Raw genomic sequence first — 27,745 nt, 5'->3', positions numbered from 1 at the left:
TGGGTTGGAGGGGACCTTAAAGCTCCTCCAGTCCCACCTGGACAATCCAGGGACCCCTCCCCCAGCCCAGGGGGCTCCAAGCCCCATCCAACCTTGGGCACTGCCAGGGATGGGGCAGCCACAGCTTCTGGGGGCACCCAGGGGCTCAGCACCCTCACCCCAAAGGATTTCTCCTCTCCATCTCCCCTCTTGCAGCTCCAAACCCTTCCCCCTCAGAGGGTCCCATCCCTCCAGGCCCTTGTCCCAAGTCCCTCCCCAGCTTTCCTGGAGCCCCTTCAGGCCCTGGAAGGTGCTCTAAGGTCTCCCCATGGGCTCCTTCTCTTCTCCAGGCTGCACACCCCTATTCCTCTCCCCTTTTCCCCCTCTCCCCTCACCCATCCCTCTTTTCCCCCTTCCCTCCCTTTTCCTTCCTTCTTCACTTCCGGCTTCCCCCGGGCTGTGACGTCACCGCGCGCGGAACCCGGAAGTGGCTCGGGTGGAGGGGGCGGTGTCCGGGAAGGGGCGGGAGGTGGCGGCGGCCGAACCGGAGCGGTCCCGCGGAACCCGAACCCCGGGCTCACCGAACCCTGTACCCCAGGCACCCCGAACCCCGGCTATCCCGAACCCGGACACCCCGGGTACTCCGACCCACGGGCATCCCGAACCCCGGGCACCCCGAGCACCCCGAAGCCCGGACCCCACCATCGCCAGGTAGGTGACTGCATCCCGGTACCGGGTGGGAAGGGGGGGACAGACCGGGGGGGTTTGGCCACGACGAGGGGTGCGGTGGAGGGGTTTACCCGGGGTGTCCCCGTCCCGTCCCCTGCTCCCCGCCACCTTCCTCCTCCTCCTCCTCTTTTCCTCCGCTCTGCCCCGGGGGCTTCCAGGGGGGCCCCTTGGGGGTGAGGAGGGGGTGACAGGGGGTGAGGAGGGGGTGACAGGACACCGGGACACCCTGTCACCTCCCTCCCACCCTCTCCACCACCTGTGGGCACCCCCCGAGCCTTTCCCAGAGGGGTGAAGGAAGAGGGGATTGATCCAAGAGGATCAGCGAGCTCGGGTTCTGTTTGGTTTCGGTACCAAACGCCGAGCTCAGGACCCGTTCCTGCGGAGTTTGGGTGCTGTGACCCCCCCCCCCCCCAAAAAAAAAAAAAAAAAAAAAGAAAACCAACAAAAAAAACCCAACTAAAAACCCACCAGACTCATGGGTTCCCTGGGTGGTCCAAAATGATGGAAAACAAACCAAAAAGTTACTCTCTTAAGAGCTCAGTATTTCCTGGGTTAATACCCAGCTGTGATTTTCATCCTGAGTTTTGGTTTCTCGCTTACACATGGTTGGAAACTTTTTCTTTCTGGAGTGAAGTTTCTTGGAGTTGGTCTGGCTGCTCAGGGAGCCGTGTGAAATGTTGGTGCAGTCATCCAGGAGTGGGTGTAGGAAGGTAATTTTTTCAGTTTAAATTGTTGCTGTGACTTTAGTTCTCCTCTGGCAGTGGGGGGATAGCTCAAAATTCATTATTCTGAAGCTTCAGGTGTTGCCTGTCTGTGGTTCCTTTAAAAAACAAACAAACAAACAAAAAAAAAACAACCCACCAACCATGCACTTCACTTTTAAAAGAAATTTTGGCTTCTTTTTTTTTTTGTCTTTCAAAGCTAAACACTGAAACTTTTAATAGTGAATGTGCCTCTTTCCTTTCAGATAATCAACTTTTACCTGTGGTGTTAGGTGAGCCAAGCTGCTTGGTCTTGTGTGAGCTGTCTGAGAAAGCCTTGCCAAGGTGTAGCAACTGCTTTACACTATTTCTGCACGTTTTTCTACACTATTTCTGCAGGAAGTTTCTGGCTGAGGTAGGAAGTTTGGGTAGGTAACAGGCTTTGGTCAGGACATACCAATCATTGGCAAAGGAGGTATTATGAAGCTGACAGCAATTATAAAGCTAACTGGATATCTTTGGTCTTAATTGCTCACTGGGTTGGTGACACAGTAAAGAGCACAGTGGTGACAATAGTTGCCCCTGAAGAAGCATAAATACAAAAAAAAGCACAAAAAAAAAAAAAGGGTCCTTTTAGTAATACTTTTTCAGAATCATCAATGAGGATGTGGGTGAAAGAGGGTGGCAACAGGTTATACTACCCATAGTAAAGCTGCCTGCTGGGAGCATATTGGTTAGAGAATGCCTGCAGGGTGTTCAAAATTAAGTGTTTTGTAATTATGCAGTAGAGTTGTAAAAATAATCTTGTGTAGGGAAGAGTAAAATCTTGGCAGCTAGCAGCTGAGAGGGTATCAGAGAGTGATGGCAAGGCAGAACAGAGGAAGCATGTTCGTGTGTCCTCCTCTGGGTTTGAAACTGAGGTGTGGTGGTGGTTTGAGTGTTTCAGGTATTACTTTGCTTTCTTTTAAAAAAAAAAAAATTAAAAAAAAATTAAAATAAAAAAAAAATGCCATGCTTTGCTCAGAAGGGTGCTGGTCTTCATGGGGTGATGACTCTTGCTGAAGCCACTGCCCCAGGTCTGAGGTGCCACCCTGGGTGCTTCCCCAGTCACAAGGTGTTGGGTCAAGGCAGATGTGATATTTTATAGCACTGGTGCTGACCTGACTCTTTTTCTCTGAAACAGGTTAGGGGATGCTGGTAGGTGTAGGAATGAGATGGAAACTTCCAGCAGGCCAAGAGTGCTGAGCAGCTGGAGGTGGACAAGGGCATCATCATTTCAGAAGCATGGTGCACACACACAGGGTGCTGTCTTGCCTTACTGAAATAGCTTTAATTATTGGAATTTTCCCACCAGATTTTGTCTGTTTTGTTTGGATTGCTTCTTCAGGATGGTAGCCAGTTATGACTGTATGTTGACCATGTTTTTTTACTGAATTGCCTTTCATGTACTGGTTGGCTAATGTTTAGGAGATCTTCTTATAATTATAATTCTTATAATTATAAGTGAGGATTTATCTATTTGCCTCTTCTAAGTTCACAACCTTATTTTTTTTCCCCTGAGGACTCAGTGCTGACTTTGGAGGTTTTGTCCATTCCAGGCTCCAAGGAAAAAGTTCTGAATGTGACTCTTGCTTGTACTTTGAATTTGATCCATTGTTCCATTGGGGAACAATGTGCTGTGGTGTTTTTTAGATTTATAGTAGAGGCCTTTTTTAATTTTATAGTAGATTCCTGAAATTCTCTGAAGTAAAGCATATGTGCAAAGACTGATTGGATATCTTTTTTTTTTTTAATTAGTATTTTTTTCCACTCACTTACTGAAACAAATTGCTTAACAGTGGGCATAAAAACATCTGCCTGTGAAATCTAATGTTGCCCTGTGAATTTTTTTTTTGTGCCTTAGTAGTAGAGACATTTTTTTCCTCTTTAATAAGTGTGTTCATATATATGTATATATGTATATATATACTTAGTCTGCAGGTCCATTTCACTGATTAGCTCTGAGTGGAGTTCCCAAAGCACAATTTAATGGGTTTTAAATGGTTTAAAATTTTTCTTACACGTTGAGTGTTTGAAGTGCTGTGGTGAGAATGTGTGTTATGTATGTGTGTATGCACACCTTTTTATTTTTGAGAGGGAGGAGGACTCAGGAGTCAGGACTCTGAGAACTGGATGTTTATTCCTCATTCTTTACTCTGTTCTTGTAGCATGACCCAGTCTTACTGGAAGGTGAAAAGATTCAGCATTCAGTTTAACATCATCATTGACATTTCTGCTCAGCTCCCCACCAGATACTTGCTGGTGCCAGTTGAGGTAGTGATTTTTGTTTTATGGATGAGTTACTGGAAGTCAGACACACGAGGCATTTCCCTCCAGCTGCAAACCCTGTGAGCAGAGTGCCCTGATAATCTGAGAGACCTGAGAGCTGGTGAAAAAGCAAGGCCAACCAGAGATGCTGCCAGAAAAATAAAGGTGAGGCAATGCTCAGCACCAGATAAGATAGCAAGGAGTTTGGAGGACACCTGCTCTGATGGATGTATTCCATCAACTCCTGGCTTTTCCCAGGATGTTCTGTTGTGGGAAAGTCTGTAACTAGCAATGTGTGTAACTAGCAAGACCGTGGGCTTTGTTGTATCTTGCTTTTAAAGCAATCACCTCATCATCATGCCATGTTTACCCTGCACTATAAAAGAGCACTGCTCATGAATAAAGTCAGAAATTTTACCACCCACTACACGTCTTGCATGGCCTCAAACTTTTTTCACCTCTCTACTTAATTTTTTCCCCACCTCGTTCACGAGAGCCCAGGGTGCAATGTCACAGCCTCTTCACATCACATCCAGGAAGGGGCCCATTCCTATCTTCTTCCTGCCCCTTTCCTCCTGGCTGTAAGAGAGATCAGCTGGCTGGGTAGCAGTCCTGCTTTGAGCTAGGATAGAACCAATTTTCTTTCTTATATTTTTACCTTCAGCTAAGTAGGTAAAGCTTGCACTTGCTGAAGTCAATGGCATCTTTCTCAGCCAGTGTCTGCTTCCAGGACTGATCATGTTTGGTGTTTATAGGTACTGCAGGAGAATTATATGCAAAACCAAGGCCACTGCTCTGTTCTGAGGAACATCTTATGCCCCAAACCCAAAAGGGAGTAAAGAGGTCACACCTGGGACACTCCTTTAGGGAGAAGCAGAGCCAACTGGTGACCAAGAATGTCCAAACGCAATATTCCATCCCATATGTGTCATGCTGGGTACAAATCTGAGGGATCATGAGGGATCTCTTTTCCACAGCTGGTGGAATCCTGGGAGGATTCTGTCTGCTCACTTGCTTTTGATCTCAATCCATGCCTTCCTGGATCCATGTGTTCCTGCCTCCAGGATCCCAGCCTGGGACTTACACAGGGCTGCCCTGCAGCCTTGGTGGGGACCTGAGCCTTGCTGGGAAAGGGAGAGGGAAGGAGAAATGTGATACCACTTGTGTACATATTTGTATAAGTTTCATTGTTCTCATCACTACTGCTGCATTAAAGATGTGTAGTTTAGTTTCCAACCTTTAAGTGTCTCTGCCTTACTCTTTCTTCTTTTCCTGTAGTAGAGGAGTTAATAGACAGCATCTGTGATTCATTTAATTGCTGGCCCAACCTTAAACCATGACAGCACGGAACTGGGTAGGGAAGCTGGTCCAGCTGATCCAGAACCAGAGATTTTAATTGCTCCTTTCTTGTTGCATCAACTTGCTCATTACCATGAGTTACATCACAAGAAGGGATGTGGAGATGTGACTGGGAGTCGAGAGGCTGAGAGAAGGACTGAGAGTATTTTCTTGTATCAGCTAGAGCAGATCATGGATCTGCAAACTGAGTCACCTTCTGCTTGAGCTGACACAATCACAAACTTGGTGTTCCAAACCTACAATACCACTTTACAAACAAGAGCATGAAATATGGATGTGTATGTTCTCCCTTCAGTGTGCAAAAGTATGTTGGACTTTGTTGTGGTTCGATTTATTGATTTGGTTTTATTTGTTTTGTTTCGTTTGCTTTGGTTTTCCATTGTGTTTTCTTCCTTTGTTTGTTTCATGCAATCATAGAACCATAGAAAGTCAGGAGTTGGAAGGGACCTCAAAAGACAATCGAGTCCAAGCTCCCTGCCAGAGCAGGGTCACCTCCAGCAGGTGACACAGGAACAGATCCAGGTGGGTTTTGAATGGCACCAGGGAAGGAGACTCCACAACCTCCCTGGGCAGCCTGGGCCAGGGCTCCCTCAGCCTCACAGTGTAAAGCTTTTTCTGACGTTTCTGCAGAACCTCCTGTGCTCCAGCTTGCACTCACTGCCTCTTGTCCTGTCACTCCACATCCTGGCTCCATCCTCCTGGCTCTCTCCCTTGATGTATTTATCACCATTGCTGAGCTCCCCCCTCAGTCTCCTCCTCCTCCAAGCTGCAGAGCCCCAGCTCCTCAGCCTTTCCTCACCAGGAGATGTTCCACTCCATCCTCTTGCTCACTCTGCTCTGGATTCTCTCCAACAATTAATTCCCTGTCCTTCTGGAACTGAGGGGCCCAGAACTGGCCACAATATTCCAGCTGTGGCCTCCCCAGGGCAGAGCAGAGCAGAGGGGGAGCGGAACCTCTCTGGAGCTCCTGACCACCCCCTCCTGATGCCCCCCAGGTGCCATGGGGCTTCTTGGCCACCAGGACACATTGTTGGCTCGTGGGCATCCTTCCATCCACCAGCACCCCCAGGGCCCTTTCCCCTCTCTGCTCTCCCACAGCTCAGTGCCCAGCCTGTCCCTGTTGATGCAAATTGAATGTACAGCACGGGCCCTGATGGATGCACCCCGAGTGCTGAGAGAGGTGGTGATGGCATCACTCTACCACTCTCCAGCATTTTCCTTCTCAGCTTTGAGAGTCTGTGCCTGAAGCACCAGTGCTGCTGGCAGTGTTTATTTCTCAGTTCTTGTCCATTTGAAGTCAGACCCACTACATTATATCATGTGAAGTTTCTGCATGGTTTTCTTGTAGTTCATTAGCAGTTGTTCATGAAGAAGTTTTCTTGTTCACTGCTAATTCCAGGTCAAGGTTTAAGCTCAATAATAATTGAGAGGGACATACTGGAAAATGTTGTTGACTATTGAAAACATTCTTGGTTACTCCAAAGTCATCTCCAAGACGTAGATAAGAAATATGAAATTTATTAGGGAGATAGCTTTGGAAATTGTGAACTGTTTCCCAAGACACCTAGTCTGGATTTGTCTGAATTACAAGCTTAATAAAGTTGCCATTTTCCACTTGCAATTAAATCTTTTAAGTTATGTTTTTTTTAATTCTTTGGAGATCTCAGCTCTATGTCCTCTGCAGGCCTCCTGAGCTTTCTTCACCATGTCAGCTTTATGCAGAATGAATGACAAGAGCTCCTGGAGGGACAAAGGAAATCAAGTTCTCCTGTTTCTCATCATCTCTTAACTGAAGTGTATTTTGTCTTCGGAACCAGCATATTGGACCTCCTCCTTTTGTTTCTGCTAGAAGCTGGGTGTCAGTAGCTCAGTTGTACTTTGCAGCCAACAAAGGAAAGCATGCTCTTGGTTTTTAGAGTATTAAGTGGTTGTCTGAGGAGATGGACAAGGTGATTCTGATTGATCATGTTGTGTGCCAGGTATGTCCCAGATTTTTTTGAATGTTGTGTCAAAGACCAAGCCCAACAGATAACATTGAGGTTGTGGTTTCTTCTAAAGCTCTGCAGGCTTCACAAAGCCTCCAAATGCACATTTCAGTGGATGTCACATCTATGCATTGCACCACTGGCATGTAACACAGACAAGTCTTGGTCTCCTTGTTTAACTAGGAAGATGCCAAACTGTATTCTTCCACTGCTTTCTTCCTTCTTGTGCTAAGCACTAGAGTACAACCAAGCAGTCCTGAGAACATCCAGCTTTGTTTTCTAACTTATGGACATGTAATTCCTCGTGCAGAACATGTGTGCTGTGAATCCATCTCAGGAAATAAGATGTTGAGTAAGTGGACTAGATTTAAGTAAAATAAATAAATATATATAAATATATGTATTCAAAATTGAAACTGGGAGTACTTTTGAGAGAATTATGTTCACAGGAAGACTTGGTGGTGAGAGAGACATTATTTAAAGGCATTGCAGAAATACAGTGGAATGAGGGATAAATAGGTGTGCTCATGCATGCAGTCTGTATCTCTCTTGCAGAATAATAGTCCATGTAGTGAAAGAATATCTCCCCCCTGAAGCACACAATTAAATCTTCTGAAGTAAAATCTGAACAACTAAGAATTGTGTGTCTGTATGCTGATAGTTTCCAAACTGCAAAGCTGTTTGGCATAGTTGCCCACCTCCAAGCCAAGGAGAAATTTCAGAGCAAGCAGAACCATCAAAATTGATGAAACTATCATGAATACACATCTGCATTTGATATGTGCTAGTCACTGAGTCAAAAATTAGTCAAACTTTCTTGGATACTTTAGTTTTTGGAAGAACAGAGTTTGAGATTTAGAAGAGTAAACTGTTCCCTAGCACAACAATAATTTATTGGGTCATTCTTTTGCTTCCTCTGTTTTTCTTCCCTGCCCATGTTGGCTGTTCAGGTGAAAAAAGTTTTCAGGCAGCAGCTGTGTCTTCCTGCCTTATTCTCTCACTTCAGCCGTAGCAGCTAATGAACCTGAGAATTGGTAAGTTAAAAGTATACTATTAAAAAAAAAAAAAAAAAGTGGGAAAGAAAGGAAGGTAGTTTTGCTTCAGATCAGGGCCCTGTTCTAGTTTGACTCAGATCTGATTCCCTGAGCAGGTTCACTGTGCATTGCTACAAACAGTTCTGACAGCAGAGCTGAGGGGGTAGCGTGGGCAGGGGGTGGGACCACTTAAGTCTCTTTAAAAGATGTGTTTGGGAATGTGTCCTTTGATTCTCAGACCTGGGGGCAGGAACAGTCTTTGTTCTGTATTTGTTCTCTGTGACACAGTGGGGTACTTGTTATCTGTTAGGATGAAGTCGAACACAGCTTTCCCTTGGGTTGGATTTAGCATTTCTCAGCATAAGAAATTGTCCTCAATTTTTTCAGAAATTTCAAGCATGTTCTGATAATGGCAGCATGAAGGCTCCAGGTTATCTCACTCAGTGTTATGTCTACTGTGATAATGAAACTTTTATCTCCAACCAGATGCAAGAGATGCTTAACCACCACACCATGTGAGATTTTCTATCTGTAGCAAAATCCCAGCTGGTATCCTGACTTCTACTTTATTTCTTAAGACGTGATTTTCTGTTGTCAGTGGCTCAGAAATGGACAATGACATTTTTGGCACATAGTGCTTTTTTTTCTCTATTGTTGCTCTTTTCTAAATGGGTTCTGTTTCTTGATTTCTGGTATTATGTTCATGTGAATCATCTCACCCAGTTTAATAACAACAGATAGGTTGAACGTATGTTCCTACAGGAGTGCTTTAAGTTCTTGTTCATTATCTTCCCAGCATCATTCTGTGGGCAATTAAAGATTTTTTTAATTTTTTTTATTTTTTCATTCTTTGTTCTGTTAGCTCTGTTTTCCTTGTCTTTCTTTCTGGTGAATACTTTTAAGTAGCCATAAGATTCAGGATAAATTCCAAAGCAGCAGTTGTGAGAGGACCACACAAAAATAACCTGAAATTTGAATTCTTGCCTCTGTGAGGTAGTTGGTTGATGAAGAAGGGGAGGAATGGAAATCTGCTGAGGTGGGAAATGATGTTCCATAATAATACCAACTCATGCCTGCATTTTCTTGGGAAGAGAGAAAACATTAGGATACCTCGTTTGTATCAGACAGAAATTGAATTTTTTCTGAGCTAGTAGTGAATTTCTTTGAGGAGCACAGATCTTACCTACCCAGTGATGTGCAGGGGAAACTAAAAAAAAAATATTGTTAGAAAATTCCCAAGGATTGTCATCTTCAGAGAGTACTACTGGCAGGAATATAGGAAATATATTCCTTTATATGTGTGGTAGTGTTAAATGATCTAGCTTTCCAGAAAAGGAGCATGGCTTTTTATAAATTTCATCTATCTTCTGTTCTTTAGCAGAAGAGGGTAGCAGACAAATATATATATATTTTTTCTCTTTTCTTTATGGTAAATGTTGGATATATCCCCAAAAGCTTTTACCTTAAGTGGGGTCAAATGTGGGAATGAGCCCCAGAGAGGCTGTGGAGTCACTGTAGTTGCAGATGTTCAGAACTTGACTGGCTGGGTGCCAAAGCATCCTTTTTCTGGTAAGATCTGCTTTTTCAGGAGGTTGGAGAAGTTGTTCTCCAGAGGTCCAGTTCTGTGTCCATGATGCTGTGGTATGATGCCTCTGTGTTGTGGGTGAGAAACACTGCACTTGGCAAGGTCTGCTCTGTGTCAGGGATCAGCTTCATTTTTAGGGTGTGAAAAATCTCCTGTGATCCCATCTGTACAAAGCAGGTTGTGCCCTTTCGTCGTGCTTGTTCCACTCCTGGTCCATGGTGAGGTTGCCCAGTTGCAAGTGAACAACGTGGAGTTTGACCTCAGGAGAACACTTTTTTATTTTTTAGGGTTTTTTTATTCCCATTTTTGCTTCATAATAGCAGGCTGAGTGAAACCAGGGGGACTTCTACAGTGGGCAAGAGGAAGTTTAAAACAAGGAGGCGAGTTGACAGTCTCTCTGTGAAAGTGCTTGAAGAGAAAGGACAAATGAGGACAGCTCGAGGAAGGAGTAGAATATGACCAAAAGCTCTTGGGATGGAATGAGGCAAATGAGGCTGGGAAATTGTGAGTGACACAGGAGGGGATAACTGAGAGACTAAAGTATGAGGAAGGTGGAACTGAGTATGAGAAAAACATGTTCATATTTAAAGATGAAAAGGTCAAGGTCAGGCAGAAAACTGATCAAGTGAGCACCTTTATTATAGGCATTGACAAAGGCAAGAGTGCAGTGGAAAATAACAAATGTGGTTGTGTCTTTGTATTGTTAATGACTTGGATGGTGAGGGCAGAGAGAGTACATTTATTATCTTTTTGAAGACTACCAGGCTGGGGAGGATTTAAGTTCTGTGAAGAATAAATGTAGAATTTCAAATGGCTTAGAAAAATTACAGAAACAATGTGAAAGACATAAAGCTCTTTGAAAGGACTAACTCGAAGTGCTGTGTTTAGAATAAATAGTTCCCAGCATGAATACAGAAGAGCAATAATTCTAGACAAAAAAGGGTGCTGGATGATTAGGTGAATCATAAGCTGAAGATGGGTCAGTAGCATTCTGCTGCTGCAATAAAGGAAACCTTATAATAAGGGAAAGGACATTTAGGAAATTTAGGAAATTGTTTGAGCCCATAGGAGACTCTTCCAGGGGAAAGCAACAGCAATCTCCAGAAGTCTAGAAAAAAGTGGTTGTGGAGAGGTGAAAAGGGTAGCTTGGTTAGACTAGAGGAGACTAAGAAAAACATGATAGGAGTCTCCAGGTATGGGGGAGGGATTTTACAAAGAAAAAGAACAAACTTTTGGAGTGTCAGGAGGTAAAGGGAAAAAAATAGGAAAAATTTTCTGAAAAGGGTAGTTTGGTAACTGGGGCAGATTTCTGTTTAAAGCTGAAATACTCGTGTTGTGTCAAACAGGTTAGTTGTGATGATCATGCCTAATACTCTATGATTTGCCTTAACTACCCATCTTCCATGCAGGGAAAAAATTCAGCTTTGGTGGGGAAGGTTTCCTCTTGCTGTCCATTCCTCAGGGCTGTGTACCAGAGCTGGAGGAAGCAGAGCAAAAGGCAGGAGGTCTGGTGGTGGGGCACAAGATGAGGTCCAAGGATAAGCTCAGCATGAATTTAGGGAGGTTGTGGAATATTCATGCTGGGTGTTTTTGTTTTAAAGAATTCAGGCAAGACCACACTGGACCGAAACTTGGATACAGATGACACTAACTTAGAGAAAAAGGAGAGAATGAGTTGACTTCTTTCTGTTAATTTTTATTTTCTGTACATTTTTTGTAGGAGTGGAGTGTGGGTGATAAACTACATTTGTGCAGAGAACCTTAACTCTGGTGTTTCCTATACCTGTAGACTTGACAGTGTTTCAGTGGTGTCTTTTGGGTGGTGATGGCAGATGGTTTATTCTGTCATCCATGGAAACAAAATATGGAGAGTTTTAAAGGTTTTATTCACCTGCAGGGGGATTTTAACCAGCTTAAAGCTGTTTTAATGCACTTAAAAGAATGATTTCCAGTAGAACGAGTAACTTCCATTTTGTCAGCCTTCATGAATTTGTCATGGCTGTGGCCCTGCTGCCTTTGACAGTTTCATGGTGATAAATTTCATCTGTTTCAAAACTGAAGAATCAGAAACAAATTCCTAAGAACACAAAACTGAAACCCCTGAGACCGTGAGCTCTAAATCTTGCTCAGCCTCACACTGCTCATCATGATTCTCACATCCCTTTTTTACAAGCTGCTTGTTGCTGTTGTGGGAGGTAACTGACATATGTATAAATACATATATATACATCTGTACCCATAGATACTAATTTTTTGTGCACTTTTAATTTTTCTTCACAGAATGTCAGAGTAGTTGGTATTGGCAGGGATCTCTGGAGAGTGTCTAATCCAACCCTGAGCAACTCTGAGCAAGGTCACCTAAAGCAGATTACTCAGGACTCTCTTCAGTAAGTTTTGAGAATCTGCAAGACCAGAGACTCTTTGCCCTCTCTGGGTGCCTGTGACTTTTTTTTCCCTGCTGCCTTTCCTGAGGCATTTAACAGGCATTGTTTAGACTTCTGAATTGTGGATACTTCCCTTTCCAAATTACAGTAGCATGAAATAATATTAATTATATTTTGTGCAGAGACAGTGACACAAAAGGTGTATTTGTTGGAAAGGAGAAATTTTCTTCAGCTCATTCTTGGAAGATTGTGAAATATTTTAGAGTAATTTTTAAGTATAGACTTACTTTGGTAGTTGCTTTCCATGCAGTTTGAAGCCTATGCCTGATTTTCATGTTGATAAACACCTGGCTAGTTTAGACACATTTTATTTGGAACATAAAGAAGTATTACTCTGCTGTGCTGCACTTGTTCTTAAAGCTCTAAAATCCTAATTTCTAAGTAATTTTGGATGTGTTATTCGTGCTGCTCATGGTTGCAGGTGTTTTTAGTTTTAAATGTCTCCAAGGACAATGCTCTGTCCCCTGTCCCTGTATATGTTTTTTTTTCAATCTTTATCAGATGGTTATTTTTTTTTGGCCACCTTCTGGATTTGCTCCAAGTCTACTAAACTTTATAAAATCATAGAATGGTTTTGGTTGGAAGGGACCTTAAAGATCACCTATTTCCAGCCCTCTTGCCTGGCAAGAGTAATGTGTATTTTGTCTAGCACTGCTATTCTTTCATTAACAAGTTTTGGTAGTTTTTTTGTAGAATTACTTTCCATCTGTGTTTTCTCCTTATTTTCTTGGTTTTTCTGTATCCTTTTCCACAGTTTCCAATAGAGCTCAGCAAAGCATGGAGAATCTGAAAATTTTGGTTCCTCTAAGGCTTTCTTTCTCTTCCTTTTGGCTCCCTCTCAGCACAAGGAATTTAGGACAAAAGATTTTTGCTTCTTTGGACTATGTCACATCTTTAAGCTGTTTTAACTGAAATGTTTCTTCTGCTTTCATTTGGGAGCAGGTTAAAAGCATCAAGGATTGGAAGGTCAGCTACATTATCCTGTGGATTCTTGCAACTTTTTTTTTTGCTGTTCTTGGTAGTTGATATGATCTTTTTCATTTCATTTCCTTTTGTCCTGGGTTTATACCTCTCACGTCACCTTGCAATGCTCATTGTCACTTTAATTATATTTAAAAAAAAAATAAAATTGTTTGCATACAACATTTTATTGTCTACACTTCTAAAGGTAGGGGTATTCCAGTGTAGATTTTATTGAAAATTGTCACTTATCTGAAAAAATGTTTATAGTGCTAAATTGTGCTTTTCAGGAGTATCTTGTTAGAAGTAGTAGAGGTGATGCCAGTTTGGTTTTTTTTCCATGCAACATGCTATATTATAGCTCTGCTTTTTTCGTGTAAATTTTCATGTAATCTTGGGGAACAATATGATCAGCTGCTTGCTGTAGAGGTTGACATAAAAAGAACTTTGTACTAAGTTATTTTATCTTCATGACTTTTTAGGGTTAGGCATTACTCATCTGTTCATGAGGTGGCATGAAGGTAGAATAACTCACTGGATTGTTTACCCTTGTCCTGTAATTACTGTTCTTTTATCAATAAAATCTGTTGTAGCTGTTGCATTTTTCAGCTGCCATACTATTCAAATCAATAAGTTGTGTTTAACAGCAGCATTCCTTCTAAAAAAGCATCTAACTGCAGTCTGAAAGAGTTATGAAGAGTCCACTACTTGTGATTTAATGGTTAGTCAGTGTCTTTTGTGAGAGTGATTATTTCTTGAAGTTGACTCAAAGAATGATAGAAGTTTTAAGATAAGTAATTTGTTACACATTTTAAGTAATATTTGGAATAATAAGGATATCCTAGAAGATGAGAATAGTGCTGATGGTGTGACACAGTACTTGGTAGAGGAGGATGGTTCAGTCTAGACAATGAAAGATTGTTTATCTGACTCAAAATTTGGGTGAGATGAGGGAATCCTAATGGAAAAATCTATTAATAAATAATTAAATGACAGAATAAACTTGTTTGTTCAGCTAAGGGGTTCGCTTGATTACAGTTTTTGCTTCAATTTAATAGTTTAAGATTTTGTAAAGGGAGAACCTTAAGATAAAACTCAAATTTCAAGGCTGCTTCGTATCAGTAAAATAGCCAGATCATGAGGCACTTAACTTTTTTTTCCTGAAAAAGTTGTACATAACAGTTTCTAGGAGTGCTGGTAAATACTGCTTAGGAGTGATCCTGGGAAATAATATCAAATCATTACTAGTAACATGTTTTTAATGCAAGATTGTTTAAATGATAAATAATAGAGAAATTGTTTGTTTATTTATTTGGCAAGTTGAGTCAGGTTTTGAGAACTGAAACAAAATCAGGAAAAATGAGGGACCTCATAAGAAGCAGCACTTGTCCCCTGGAGTTTGTCGTGCACAATGCTGTCAACTGGGATTTAAAAATTGGAAAATTGGAACTGGGATTTAAAAATTAAACTGTTAAAATTAACTGTGTGTTAGAATCAACATGCCATGGAACAAGACTACTGCAGTTTGCCAGAAGGGAGAGGAAAGACTTGTCTGTAGCATCTAATCCAGGAAGCAGAAAAAAAGAGACAAAACTTCAGCCTACAGAGGCATGGTAATAACTGGTGACTGAAGCTTGAAGACAGAGTAATTCAAACTGGAAATAAAGTGTGGAGACAGTGACTACAGCCTTTCAGACTGTCACACACAGGGTGATGGTTATTTTAGCTCTGGATAACTTGAATTTGGGAGTGGATGCATTTCTGGAAGAACTGCTGTGGAGAAGCACAAGTTGCTGGTTTTAGAAAGTGATAGCTGATGGAAATAAAAGGTGTTTAGGAGGTGGTAATTCTGATTGATTTTTGGTGTGTGCCTGTCTGGCCTGAAACAGTGAATCTTCCAAGCAAAACCTATGAGTTTCTGGTGATGCTTTTTTGCCAAATTAAACTGCATCTCCACACTTTTTCTCCCTATTCATCTGCTGCATTTATCTGCACCTGCGAGTTCTTGGCTGAACTCTTATCAGCTGCACCTACAAAGTTTAAAGTATTTCTTCATTGAAACTGGTAAGAAAAGCAATGTTTTCCTCAAAACAGACAAAGAATTTGACAAAGTTGGTTTAGAATGCTGGTCAAGTTCCTTTAGCTTCAAGTTGGTGTGGTAATTAGTAGGACCAATTACATAGGCTGGAGGCTAAACCAAACCAATTGATACATCTGTTCAACCTCATTGAAGTGGCTCACATAATAGGTATAATTTAATTTTTCCAAAGACCATGTTTTGGTAACTTTGCTTAATAGCATGGCAAGTAAAAACTATTGATACATATGGCAAAAGGATATGGAATAAAAAGGCAACAGTTGTTCCCCATGCACATGTCAATAAAGGCCATTTGATGGTGCAGAGTCTGTTTTGTCCTCTGATTTAAAGAGATACTGGAAAATTGGAGAAGGTCCAGCAGCTGCTTACCAGGGTAAGAAGGATGATTAGCATGTTACAGAACTCAAAAATTGGAGAAAGGATCAAGGGAGTTTGTGGAGGTAAAAAAGCTTGGAGAGGTTTCATGAGTCATCCAGTAAGGAGCCAGTAGTGATGGAGAAGTTGTTTTGTGTTCCACAAGGGTGCATGGTGAGAGGAAAAATTTTATCTGGGTTGAAGAAAATCTGTTAGAAATACTAAACATTGGATTGTTCCTCAAAGATGTGATGGAATAGGATGTGATGTATTCAAAGGTGTGATGTAAATAGAATATTTCAGTTGGAAAGGACTTACTGTGATCATATACTCCATCTGCCAGACCAGTTCAGGGATGACCAAACATTAAAGGCTTCTTGAGACAGCACCCTGGTGTAAGGCCCTGTAAGGCCTAATGAAGTAAAGTCCACCAGAAGGTTGGAGAACAGGTAATTTCTGGAGATATTTTCTAACCCAGACTGCTCTATGATGCAGTGGTTAGAGCTGTTGGACAAAGTTGTGGTAGTAGACCTGTATAAAGCAAGCCTGACTACAGTTACTAACTTAGGCAATTAGACAATTAATGGGATATTTTTAATGTAAATCTGAAATTTTCAATTTTTATAGCTGAACCAATAGGAAAAGTTAATTTATGTAATTCATCTTTTTTTTGTGTATGTGTGTGTGGGTGTATGTTTTGCAATAGAAAGAAGATCGACTGATGAGAAAACATTAAAAATACAAGTGTGATGCAGATAGAAACAATTAAGTAAATCTTAATTAACTAATAGAACAGTGTGTTTGTATTATTCACATTGTTTATTTACATATATTATAATGTGAGGCTGCTTTATGCCAGTTTATCAGAAGCAAAACTGGTCTGTGGGTGTTTCATGGGTTTATTTGCTTTGCCTGCCAGGTAGTTGAGATCAAGAACTGGTTCAGCTGTCCAGATAGAGCTGTCCCTCAGGTAGAGAGCAGAACACAGGCATTTGGGATACTTTATTAGTAAAGCTGGGAGAAATGGTAAAACAGAAGAAACAGATGTCCTGTAGCAGGGAAAGCTGTAAGGCAGTGCTGCTAAGGGTAGGAACATAGACTATGGGAATTGGGGGCATTTATTGTGGTTCTGAAATAAGTTATCTTGATGAACTTAGTTCTTTTGTAGGCCTGCATGGTGCTCATGATGTGCATCCATCTCTTTGGGGTATTTATCATCTGAGTATCTTCAGCAGATGCAGAATGTTGAAGAAATGGTGATGGTGATGATATTTATCCTTTTGGATGTGCAGATTCTGGAAGGTATGGTAGGCAGCAGGTGTGTCATGGAAAGCTGGGTGCCTCTCTTACCTTCTCTTGGTCTTCTTTTTGTGCATGACCTCAGCAGGAAGTAGTATTAGGAATACTATTATTAGGAATCTGTGTGTGGATCAGGGCTACAGACCTGTAGCTGCATTTCCAGCCAATTTTTGTGTTTTCAGGAGCCAAAGTTGCACTGTCACTTAAGAGCAAAGGAGGAGGGAAAAAAAAGGCATTTTAAAGTACTAGACACATATATGTCTAGGTTTTTTTCAGCAGCTTTTTATGGTAGCCTAAGCCGAAATCATGTCCCTAGAGTATTCCATTCTCTTTCTTTCTGTCTTCTTCTGTGACTATCCTACAAATTGCTTTGGTGTTTCTCCTAAGAGAAGGCTCTTTTAATAGTCTTAGAGTTTTTCTGTGTTCAGAGGACTTTTTTTCTCCCAGTTGACCCATGGGATTGCTTGAGAGAAGATGACATTAAAAAAAGATTTAAAATTCTGGCTTTATCCTGTAACTGCTTAGTATTTGCAGAGATGAGGCTACTGAGAGTCAGTCTTCTCCACCCCAGCTTTCAAGCCCATTAAAACCAATGAACTACTACAGTCATCTTAAAATCTATTCTAAAATAGTGAGGATTTTATAAACTATCATGGGGCAGCTTCAGGTGTATTATAAAGTATTATTATTGTACCACATCCTTGTGATGTACAATGACAGGAAAATCTGCATCTCTAATTAGAGCACTTCACACAACTGTTTTCCAAACAATTACATATTTCAACATTTGTTTTTGTCCTCATCAGCTGGGATGTAGCTCTGTGCACTAATGGAACAATACAGTACAAACATTGCACTCCATATGGTGTTATTGCACTGTGCATGGGCTTCCTCTGAGTCTTCAGGTACAGGGTGGGAGTTCTTCATAAACTTTAATTCCTTGAATGTTCCCTAGCATCTGATGTTTGTGGGGGATTCTTGCTGGCCTTTTAGAAGGAGGTGGTGGTGAAAAGGATCTTGAAATTCATCTCCTATTCATTAGTGTACACTCTTCTTGGGTACTGAGACTGAGAAAGCTATGGAATGTTCTTCAGGGTTCTCAAAACATGAATCCAGTGTTCCATAGGTCTGATCACTGAAGGAAGAAATTCAGGCTGAATGCCCAGAAAATAGGATCCAGTTCCAGCCCCCCTGCCATGGTCAGGGACCCCTCCCCCAGCCCAGGGTGCTCCAAGCCCCATCCCAGGTGTCCATGAAAGCTTCCAGGGATGAGGCAACCATAATTAACGCTTCTTGACTTAATCAGCAAGGAATCATGGAAGGGTTTGGGTTGGAGGGGACCTTAAAGCTCCTCCAGTCCCACCTGGACAATCCAGGGACCCCTCCCCCAGCCCAGGGGGCTCCAAGCCCCATCCAACCTTGGGCACTGCCAGGGATGGGGCAGCCACAGCTTCTGGGGACACCCTGGGCAAAGGATTTCTTCCCCATGTCCAACCCCAATCTCCCCTCTCCCATTTTAACCCCTTTCCCCTTGTCCTCTCCCTACCCCCCCGTGTCCAAAGCCCTCCCCCAGCTTTCTTGGAGCCCCTTCAGATATTGGAAGGTTGCTCTGAGCTCACCTGGGAGCCTCCTCTTCTCCAGGCTGAACAACCCCAATTTCACAGGGGAGTTGCTCCTGATTCTCTGATCACCTGGGGTCATCTGTCCCAGCTGTGCCCCCTCCCCAAATCCTAGTGCACCCCCAGCCTGCTCACTGCTAGGGTGGCATGTTCAGCAGTAACCAAAACATCACTGTGTCTTTAGCACTGTTTTCAGCACAAATCCAACACACAGCCCCATACAAGGTGCTATGAAAAAATGTAACTGCATCCCAGAAAAAAAAAGCATTTTTTTCTGCTGCTACTACAGAACTCCTGATGATAATTTTTGAAATTCACATTTGGTTGATAATGCCACCGTGCTGTAAAAGTCCCAGAGACCATGTTGAGGTCGTGCTGACCCTTTTTGTGTTATTTTGACATGTTTATTTTATCAGGCTTCCACATATATTTTTAGGAAGGTCATTTCCAGCATTTTGAGAAAGTCAAACTGAAATAATTCCAGCGTCTGGAGTTGTTGACTTTTCCTTGTGCAAACAACTGAGTTGCTGACATGGTTGGGACACTAATGCATATAGCTTGTAGTCCTTTGCTTATTGAGCTTATGGGGTAAATAACACTGGAAAGTAGCTGCTGTGCAAATAAATCAGCCTTATTATTGGCTGTCGTGTACTTTATCAGGAGGTTCTAATAGCTTGGTAGGACGTGAAGATGTACTGAGATTCAGGGACTTTGGGATCCTTGCCAATTTTTTTGTATTCTAGTGGTAAGACCCTGCTCTTCTAGCATTTATTATGCCCTTCCTGTGCATCTTCCCTTTGGCTTTTTGAAGCTGTGCAGAGCATGCTCTAGGCAAAGGTAAATTTTCTGGGAACTCCAGTAAGTCTTAGTAACTTTGCATTAAATGCAAAAATTGCAAATGTAAATTTTTTACTTGGGTGGATGTGGTCAGGCTTTAAGGGCAAAAGAGACAGAGCACACTGCAAAGCAGTTCCTCTAACTAAATTTCTTATTTCTGCAACCTGGAGATGCTGTAGCTGCTCATTAACACCAGCAGAACAGGGTAGAAGATACTGTCTCTGAACCTTCTTATAGAAAATGTAGGCATTTCAGCTGAACTTTTTCAAAACCATTTATTCTAAAGCAGACTGGAAATTGTTGACTTTTAGAGCTGAAGTTTAGCAAACCTGTAAGCAGCTGAAAATAGGGTCTTGCAAGTACAACCTTAATCCACGCAGTTGTTACTTATGTCATCTCTAGTGTCCCAAAAACAGGAATGCATCACATCTAATTAGACAAAAAATACTGCTGAGGTTAAAGTCTGTATTTCTTGCTTTGTTCAGGCAGCACTGAGAAGAGACCAGAGCCAAAATGTCACCTCTTTGAAGAAAAACTTGCTAATAGTCATCAGCCACATTGCAGAAATCTGGCTCATAGTTGTCCCTAGCTGGCTTGGGATGTCAGTTTACAGAGGATGTAGCTCTTAATTCAACAGTGTTCTAATCAAAGAAACATGGAATGGTTGGATTGGAAGGGACTTTAAGGATCATCTGGTTCCAACCCCCCTGCCATGGTCAGGGACCCCTCCCCCAGCCCAGGGTGCTTCAAGCCCCATCCAACCTTCAACACTGCCAGGGATGGGGCAGCCACAGCTTCTGGAGGCAACCTGGGCACCCAGGGGCTCAGCACTTAAGAATTTCTCCCTACTCCCTAGGTCTTAACCTAAATCTCCCCTCTTCCAGTTTTGAACCATTACCCCATGGCATAGAATCCTAGAATTGGCTGGGTTGGAAGGGACCTCAGAGCTCATCAAGTCCAACCCTTGATCCACTCCCCCCGTGGTTCCCAGCCCATGGCACTGAGTGCCACATCCAGGCTCTTTTGAAATATCTCCAGGGATGGAGAATCCACCCCTTCCCTGGGCAGCCCATTCCAGTGTCTGATCACCCTCTCAGTAAAGAATTTCTTTCTCATGTCCAACCTAAACCTCCCCTGGCACAACTTGAGACCTCTTGTGCCCTCTTGTCTTGCTGAGAGTTGCCTGGGAAAAGAGCCCAACCCCCCCCTGGCTCCAACCTCCTTTCAGGGACTTGGAGAGAGTGATGAGGTCTCCCCTGAGCCTCCTCTTCTCCAGCCTCAACACCCCCAGCTCCCTCAGCCTCTCCTCATATGTCCTGTCACTACATGCTCTTGTGAAAAATTAAAAGCTCTTGTGAAAAATTAAAGCAGTGCAATACAAAAAACCATTCTGATCACTCCTGGTCAGCTCATGTACAGTTGAACTTGATGCACATGTGCTGTGAAAAATACATGAGGCTTTTCTTTTCTTTCTTATGTTGCACTTGCCTTGCATCAATGCTACAGTTATTTCTAGCCTTTTATTTGTAAGCATTGACTGAATTTCAGATATTGCTAATGTAGAACAAAATGATATGTTACTTTTATTTACCACACTTCTAGCTTCATTTACACCAAGAAGAATAATTGAAGTCTAGCAATGGGTCTATGTGCATATTTGAGGGAATATGTAATATGGTATTAGTTTGATTTAAAGACTAGCAATGCTACACAATCACAAACTTGGTGTTCCAAACCTACAATACCACTTTACAAACAAGAGCATGAAATATGGATGTGTATGTTCTCCCTTCAGTGTGCAAAAGTATGTTGGACTTTGTTGTGGTTCGATTTATTGATTTGGTTTTATTTGTTTTGTTTCGTTTGCTTTGGTTTTCCATTGTGCATTTTTCCTTTGTTTGTTTCATGCAATCATAGAACCATAGAAAGTCAGGAGTTGGAAGGGACCTCAAAAGACAATCGAGTCCAAGCTCCCTGCCAGAGCAGGGTCACCTCCAGCAGGTGACACAGGAACAGATCCAGGTGGGTTTTGAATGGCACCAGGGAAGGAGACTCCACAACCTCCCTGGGCAGCCTGGGCCAGGGCTCCCTCAGCCTCCCAGGGAAAAAATTCTTCCTAATATTTATACAGAACCACCTGTGCTCCAGTTTATAACCATTGCCCCTTGTCCTGTTGTTGGTCACCCCAGAGAAAAGCTTTCCTGCATCCTCCTGGCTCTCTCCCTTGATGTATTTATCACCATTGCTGAGCTCCCCCCTCAGTCTCCTCCTCCTCCAAGCTGCAGAGCCCCAGCTCCTCAGCCTTTCCTCACCAGGAGATGTTCCACTCCATCCTCTTGCTCACTCTGCTCTGGATTCTCTCCAACAATTAATTCCCTGTCCTTCTGGAACTGAGGGGCCCAGAACTGGCCACAATATTCCAGCTGTGGCCTCCCCAGGGCAGAGCAGAGCAGAGGGGGAGCGGAACCTCTCTGGACCTCCTGACCACCCCCTCCTGATGCCCCCCAGGTGCCATGGGGCTTCTTGGCCACCAGGACACATTGTTGGCTCGTGGGCATCCTTCCATCCACCAGCACCCCCAGGGCCCTTTCCCCTCTCTGCTCTCCCCCAGCTCAGTGCCCAGCCTGTCCCTGTTGATGCAAATTGAATGTACAGCACGGGCCCTGATGGATGCACCCCGAGTGCTGAGAGAGGTGGTGATGGCATCACTCTACCACTCTCCAGCATTTTCCTTCTCAGCTTTGAGAGTCTGTGCCTGAAGCACCAGTGCTGCTGGCAGTGTTTATTTCTCAGTTCTTGTCCATCTGAAGTCAGACCCACTACATTATATCATGTGAAGTTTCTGCATGGTTTTCTTGTAGTTCATTAGCAGCTGAGTTCATGAACAGCTGAGTTGTTCAGCTCAGTCCCCAGCCTGTCCTGGTACCTGGGGCTGTTCTTTCCCAGGTCTCAGACTCTCTCTCCACTTGTTGCCCTTATTGTAGTTCATGAAATTTCTCCCTGCCCAACTCTCCAGCCTGTCCAGGTCCCTCTGGATGGCAGCTCAGCCTCCTGGGGTGTCAGACACTGCTCCCAGCTTTGCCTCAGCAGCAAACTCATCACTCTGCTCCCTCACCCAGCTCATCAGTAACTCCAGTGAATAGGACTGGTCCCAGTACTGACCCTTGGGGAACTGCACTGGAAACAGACTTCCAACTGGACGCCATCCCCTTGACTGCCCCTCTCTGGCTCTGTCCTTCATCCAGCTCCCATCCACCTCACTGCCTGAGCATCCAGGACACACTTCTTCAGCTTGGCTCCCAGGATGCTGTGGGAGATGCTGTCAAATGCCTTCCTGAAATCAAGGTAAACTCTGGCCACTGCTCTGCTTACATCCTCACAGGCTCTCAGGTGGCTCAGCCATGACTCCCCCCTAGCAAAGCCACCTTGACTGCTCCTGATGAGCCTCTTGTCCTTGATGTGCCTGGAGACAGCACCAAGAAGAGTTGTTCCATCAGTCTGTAGTTACCCGGGTCCTCTTTCTTGCCTTCCTTGAAGACTGGAGTGACATTTGCTTTCCTCTTGTCCTCAGCCACCTCTCCTGTTCCCAAAAACTTCCCAAAGATGATGGAGAGGAGCCCAGCAATGACATCTGCCAGTTCCCTCAGCATCCCTGGGGGCATCCCACATTTGTTTGGTTTTTCAATTGTTACTTTTTGGCTTTTTTTTTTTTTTTTTTTGTGTGTGTGTGCTTGCTTCATTTGGTTGGTTTGGGTTTTTTTTGTTTGTTTGTTAGGTTGGTTTTTTTCTTGTTTGGTTGTTGGTTTTTTGTTCGTTTTTTTTTTTTTTTTTTTAATTTAATGACCATTGGTTAGTCAGTCTGTCAGTTTTGTAATTGCATTAGTAGGGGTATGATGAAAATTCAGCCTGGTCTCATGTGGTGTCATGAAACCAGAATATTCCTGCTGTGACATTTTTCTAGGTATTGCTGGGAATGAGTTGAAGAGACACAGAATAAGCATATGATCTTCTGTCATAGAATATCTTAGGTTTGTGTGGGAAAGCAAGGTACATACAAATAAATACACATTCTCTTGTCTTTAAACTTATTTCCTGTAAATTGTCAGCTGAAATAGTAACTTGTTTAGGAGGTAGACTTGCTGTAGCTAGTGCAAAAAACCACAGAAAGGATGCTTTTAGAAAAATCATCTAAGTAATTGCACATGATAATTAATTTAAAATAATGTGTTTATTACCAGAAAGTTGATGATGTTATTTCTGAATTACATGGAGGGGTCAGTTTATGCAGATGGAGTTTACTGAGGCTTGAAACTGATGCCTAGAATAAACTCCAAATCCTGCATTTGTCTACTAGGAAGCATTCAGAGAGATTTATAATTTTCCCAGTGTTCATTTCTGCACTGTCACACTATAGTTGATTCGACATCTGTCTGTCAAGGAAGAGAAATCCAACCCTCTTGTCTAATTTCTTCCATTTGTCATTTAAACAAATATCTGTGAAGGATTCAACAAAATGCTGTGTTCACACAAACAATGCATAAAATACTGTGTGCTTGTTTCATCCTCATTCTAATATCAAGTCCTCCCTCCAGTGGCTGCTGTAACAGGTTTTTTTACTTTGTCAGAAAGAACTGGAAATAGTGTCTCTCAGAGCTAAATTCAGAAGTTTTTGTTTATTTATTATGGTGTTTTCAGCTTGGCAAGCAAACTGTTATCTGCTCTGTGTAGGTAGGGTCTTCATCTGTTAAAGGAACAGGAATGGTGTCCATAGGAGATGCAAGGATACCAGGGATTCTTGGCAACTGAGTTGATTTATCTGATTAGGGTTAGAGATTTAGTTTATCAAGGTAAATCTTTTCACATAAGTTTTACATTTCTTCCCCTAAGTAACAGCAAGTGTCTGAGCACCTGTATGTACTTTGTAATTGCATTAACTTACTTATACCTAATTATGTATTTTCATATCTTCTCTAGGGAGGGTTACCCAATTTGTACAACTAGAATAATTTTCATGTGGGCTACCACAAAATGCACTGTCATTTTCCAGCACTTGTAATAGCTGTGACTTGAATGGGGTAGTTTCTTTAGAACATGATTTACAAGAATGTACCTAGTTTTGTGCTGCAAATGTACAAACTGATGAGGAACAACATTTTGTACCTGGTGATCTTGTGTCTCTAGACAACTTGGAGGCATCTGGGAAGGGTCTCTAATTACACCCACTGTGTAAATCAACATTTGAGTCACTCCAGCATTTACATTATCTATGTTATATCCTAGAAAATACCAAAAATGTCTGTGTGGTTTTGCTGCTAGCTTTATTGATCACTTTTTGTTATGAGTGTTAGTGTTGACCAAAAGATGCACATTTTGACTGAATCATAATGAATTGTGTCATGATTTAAAAAGTAAATCATCTGAGCAGAGCTTTCCTGGTGGTGTTGTGCCTTTAAAAGACTTTTGTTAGTTCAGCCTAATCTGAACAGCCTCTGCAAAGGAGGGTGTCAAGATAACCTGTACAATGGAGTATTGGACTTGCTGGAAAGCTAATGTAAACAAAGAAATAACATTCAGACCCCCAAACCCTCTCCTTAGTTAACAACAATCACCCGCTTAAATTGTCCTATTTTTCCTTAATCTACAAGAAAGTGTTTCATGTAATAGGCTATTTCCCAAGACAGTAGAAGAACAGTCTTTATAAAGCTTGGTTTACTTTTAAACTTTTTCTGCTCCTGCTACAGGGAATGACTCTTACTTAAACCATTTTGGGGTTATTTCTTACAGGTGTGAGTGTTGGGGAGCCATTAGTGCAGTTGGTGAATCCTATTACTCTTTGTTTGAAAGTTACAAATTATTACAGAGGTACAGTTAATGCAAACTCATCCATGATAAAGTATATTGGGGAGAAGAATAAAGCAAATTGGTGCTGACTGACAGATAAAACAAAGAAAAGAAAATAAAAAGATGAAGGGAAAAAGAACTCAATGCACAGGCATCTTTTTATTGAGAAGGAAGAAGCAGTGATTGTAATGTGGAATTTGCTTCCTTGGTGTCAGATTCAAGATGAAAGAGATTGCAGATTTGAATGCCTGGGTTGCCTTCTGTGCTGGAGAAATTTAGTTATAGATATTGCATGTAAATTCTCACCTTGAGTAGACTGAGGTTTGTTTTCTAGCTGGACATTGACTATACATTTCCATGCTGATAATGTATTGTAGAAATCACAGTGATTTGAATCTGTGTGCTCCTTGTAGTTTTGCTAAAACAAGGCTGTACAGTACAGTAAGAACCATAATGTGGACTTAAGTGATGGAGAAAATCCTTGAGGATTGTGGAAGTTATGTTGATTATGTTTTGTTTTTCTTGGGTCTTTTACTTGGGACTTACAAGTGTGGTTCTTCTCCAGAGGGTTTACTGATGTTGCATAAGAGTCACAAAAAAAAAAAAAGAAGTATTGATTAGACAGATGGCCATTAAGGATTAGGGAGAAGTTTATGTTCCTTCTTATGAGCTTGAATCTTTGACCAAACATTATGCTAGAGTCTTGCACTTTCTTGTAAAACATCTAATCTAGGACATTGTGATGAAGCTTTTGAGTGCCCAGTATAAGTTTTGAAGGAGAGGAAAATATCAATTTTAATTTTACCTTACATATCCTAGGTGTTTATAATGCTCAGGAAAATTTTGCTTTTGGAACAACTTATGTTTTTTGTGATGTAAGCAGTAGCAAATGAGATTGGTTGAAGTAGAAGTCTGTAAATTTTTAATCTCCAATTCTTGTTGATTTTCAGATTGTCCTTGGAAGATTAATGTACTTTCACCTCAGTGTTTTAAATCTGTTGACAGTTCGGGCGATGATGGCTCAACTCCAGCAAGGAGGCCCAGATGAAAAAGAGAAGACTACTGCATTAAAAGGTATGAGTCCCTTTGCCTTATTTTTACATATATTGATGTTTCAGGAACAATCATTAAGTGAAGAAAAATAGTTTGATGAAGCTATGCATTAGATTCTGGGAACTGCAATACTGGAAGACACTATTAGACCATCTATTCTAATGCTTTTTGTCTAATGGTGTGTCCATTATCAGTGCTTCTGTAAGATGATAAAAAAATCACTATTTCTGGTAAGGAGTAACAGAATAAGATATCCACTTTCTTTTTTTTTTTTTTTAGTTTTCCTAATTACCCTTCAAGAAAGCTGACTGATGCTTATGTGTTCTTAGTTTGTGGGAGTTACTAGTTAATTTTATGCCATTTATGTTTTGTAATTATGCCACCATATTACAGCTTTCAGAAATCCCTTTGATTAGAATGTTATCAGGGAAAACATTTTCAGGACATAGATTTCAGTGCTGATTTTTAGAAGTTCTCTGGTTTCTGTGGTTTTGGTTCTGGGTTCTATGGTTTTAAAAACAAATGGGCCAAAGCAGAGGAAAAAATAAACTAAATAAGACAAGACCTTTCAGGTAGCTTTTTCCTGTAATGAAATTACATGTAATTGCCTTGACTTACAAGTGAGCAAATCAAACATTGTGTTTGTAGTGTGACTGTCTAAATTGTCTTTCAAATGAGAAAAAATAATATGCCATGCAATTCCAGTGTAAACATTTGATTTCTACCAAAGCAGCATTAGATGTTCTAGTATACAGGGATGGGAGGTGGTGTTTCTACAGTTATAACTCTGTATTTGTGAAATACTTGGTGAAAACCTACATTGTGGTTTTTTTCAAATCTTGTCCAAATTGTGTTAGTTTATTGTATTTTTAATAAATTATACGTCATGTTTGGAAGAGTAAAACTTCGTTTTTGTACTTGGCATTAATTTTATCTTCATTCAGAATTAGTGTCCAAGAAGTATTCCATGTAGTGAAAACTTTCTGTGGGGATGTTGTTTTCTTCATGAAATCTAAGGAACTCCCAGAGAGCCATGGAAGGTGTCCTGCACTTCACTCAGTTTTGGGTTCTGTTGAACTAGTTAGAGAGTGAGTTAGAGAGTCCAAGATATTAAGCAAGTTTTAAGAATGCTCTTGCTAATTTTAGCTTGAAAGATGGCACAAGAAGAAAGTGGCCAAGTTGGTGGCTGGAGGAGTCCAGTTGCAGTCTCCCAGAGTGACTCTGGTGCAAACTGTAAATTCTTAGTGCAGTTCATGCAGTATTGCCCTTGCTACTCAGGAGATGGATATATTATTATAAAGTAACTGTCACTTCTGTGTAAACACATTTCCAGATAGGTGAGACTGGAGTTTTCTTCACCAAGGAGAGAAAGGGATGCTAAAGACTGTTTTCTACCTTGATGTAGTGAAAGAGGGAGAAGTGCCATGGTTTTTACATCCTTTTGTGAACAACTTTTTTTGGCAAAGTTCTTTTCTTTCTCCTATGATTTATTTGAGGACCAAAGCAGTTCCCCCAGGACTTTTAGAGGACAATGCAGAGGAACCAGCAAGTGGTTGTTTGT

At 41.9% G+C, this 27,745-nt stretch overlaps 1 protein-coding gene across 9 annotated transcripts in view; it reads left to right on the top strand.

Moving 5' to 3' along the window:
• Window positions 1-475: 475 nt before the first annotated feature.
• ARB2A (ARB2 cotranscriptional regulator A) overlaps window positions 476-27,745 on the top strand; it is a 278,294-nt gene continuing 251,024 nt past the window's right edge. For 3 of the 9 annotated variants that reach the window (XM_071731899.1, XM_071731898.1, XM_071731900.1), the window contains exons 1-2: window positions 478-690; window positions 26,082-26,205. In XM_071731899.1, the coding sequence (XP_071588000.1) occupies window positions 26,100-26,205 (106 nt within the window). In that variant the 5' untranslated portion in view covers window positions 478-690; window positions 26,082-26,099. Of the gene's footprint in view, window positions 691-21,203; window positions 21,313-26,081; window positions 26,206-27,745 lie in introns of those variants that run through there. The other 6 variants (XM_071731896.1, XM_071731891.1, XM_071731897.1 and 3 more) reach the window with 6 other exon arrangements.

The sequence above is a fragment of the Heliangelus exortis genome, chromosome Z (assembly GCF_036169615.1).
Source record: "Heliangelus exortis chromosome Z, bHelExo1.hap1, whole genome shotgun sequence".
Taxonomy (NCBI): domain Eukaryota; kingdom Metazoa; phylum Chordata; class Aves; order Apodiformes; family Trochilidae; genus Heliangelus; species Heliangelus exortis.
The sequence above is the reverse complement of the archived record's forward strand: the minus strand, read 5'-3'. Positions and strand labels throughout refer to the sequence as shown.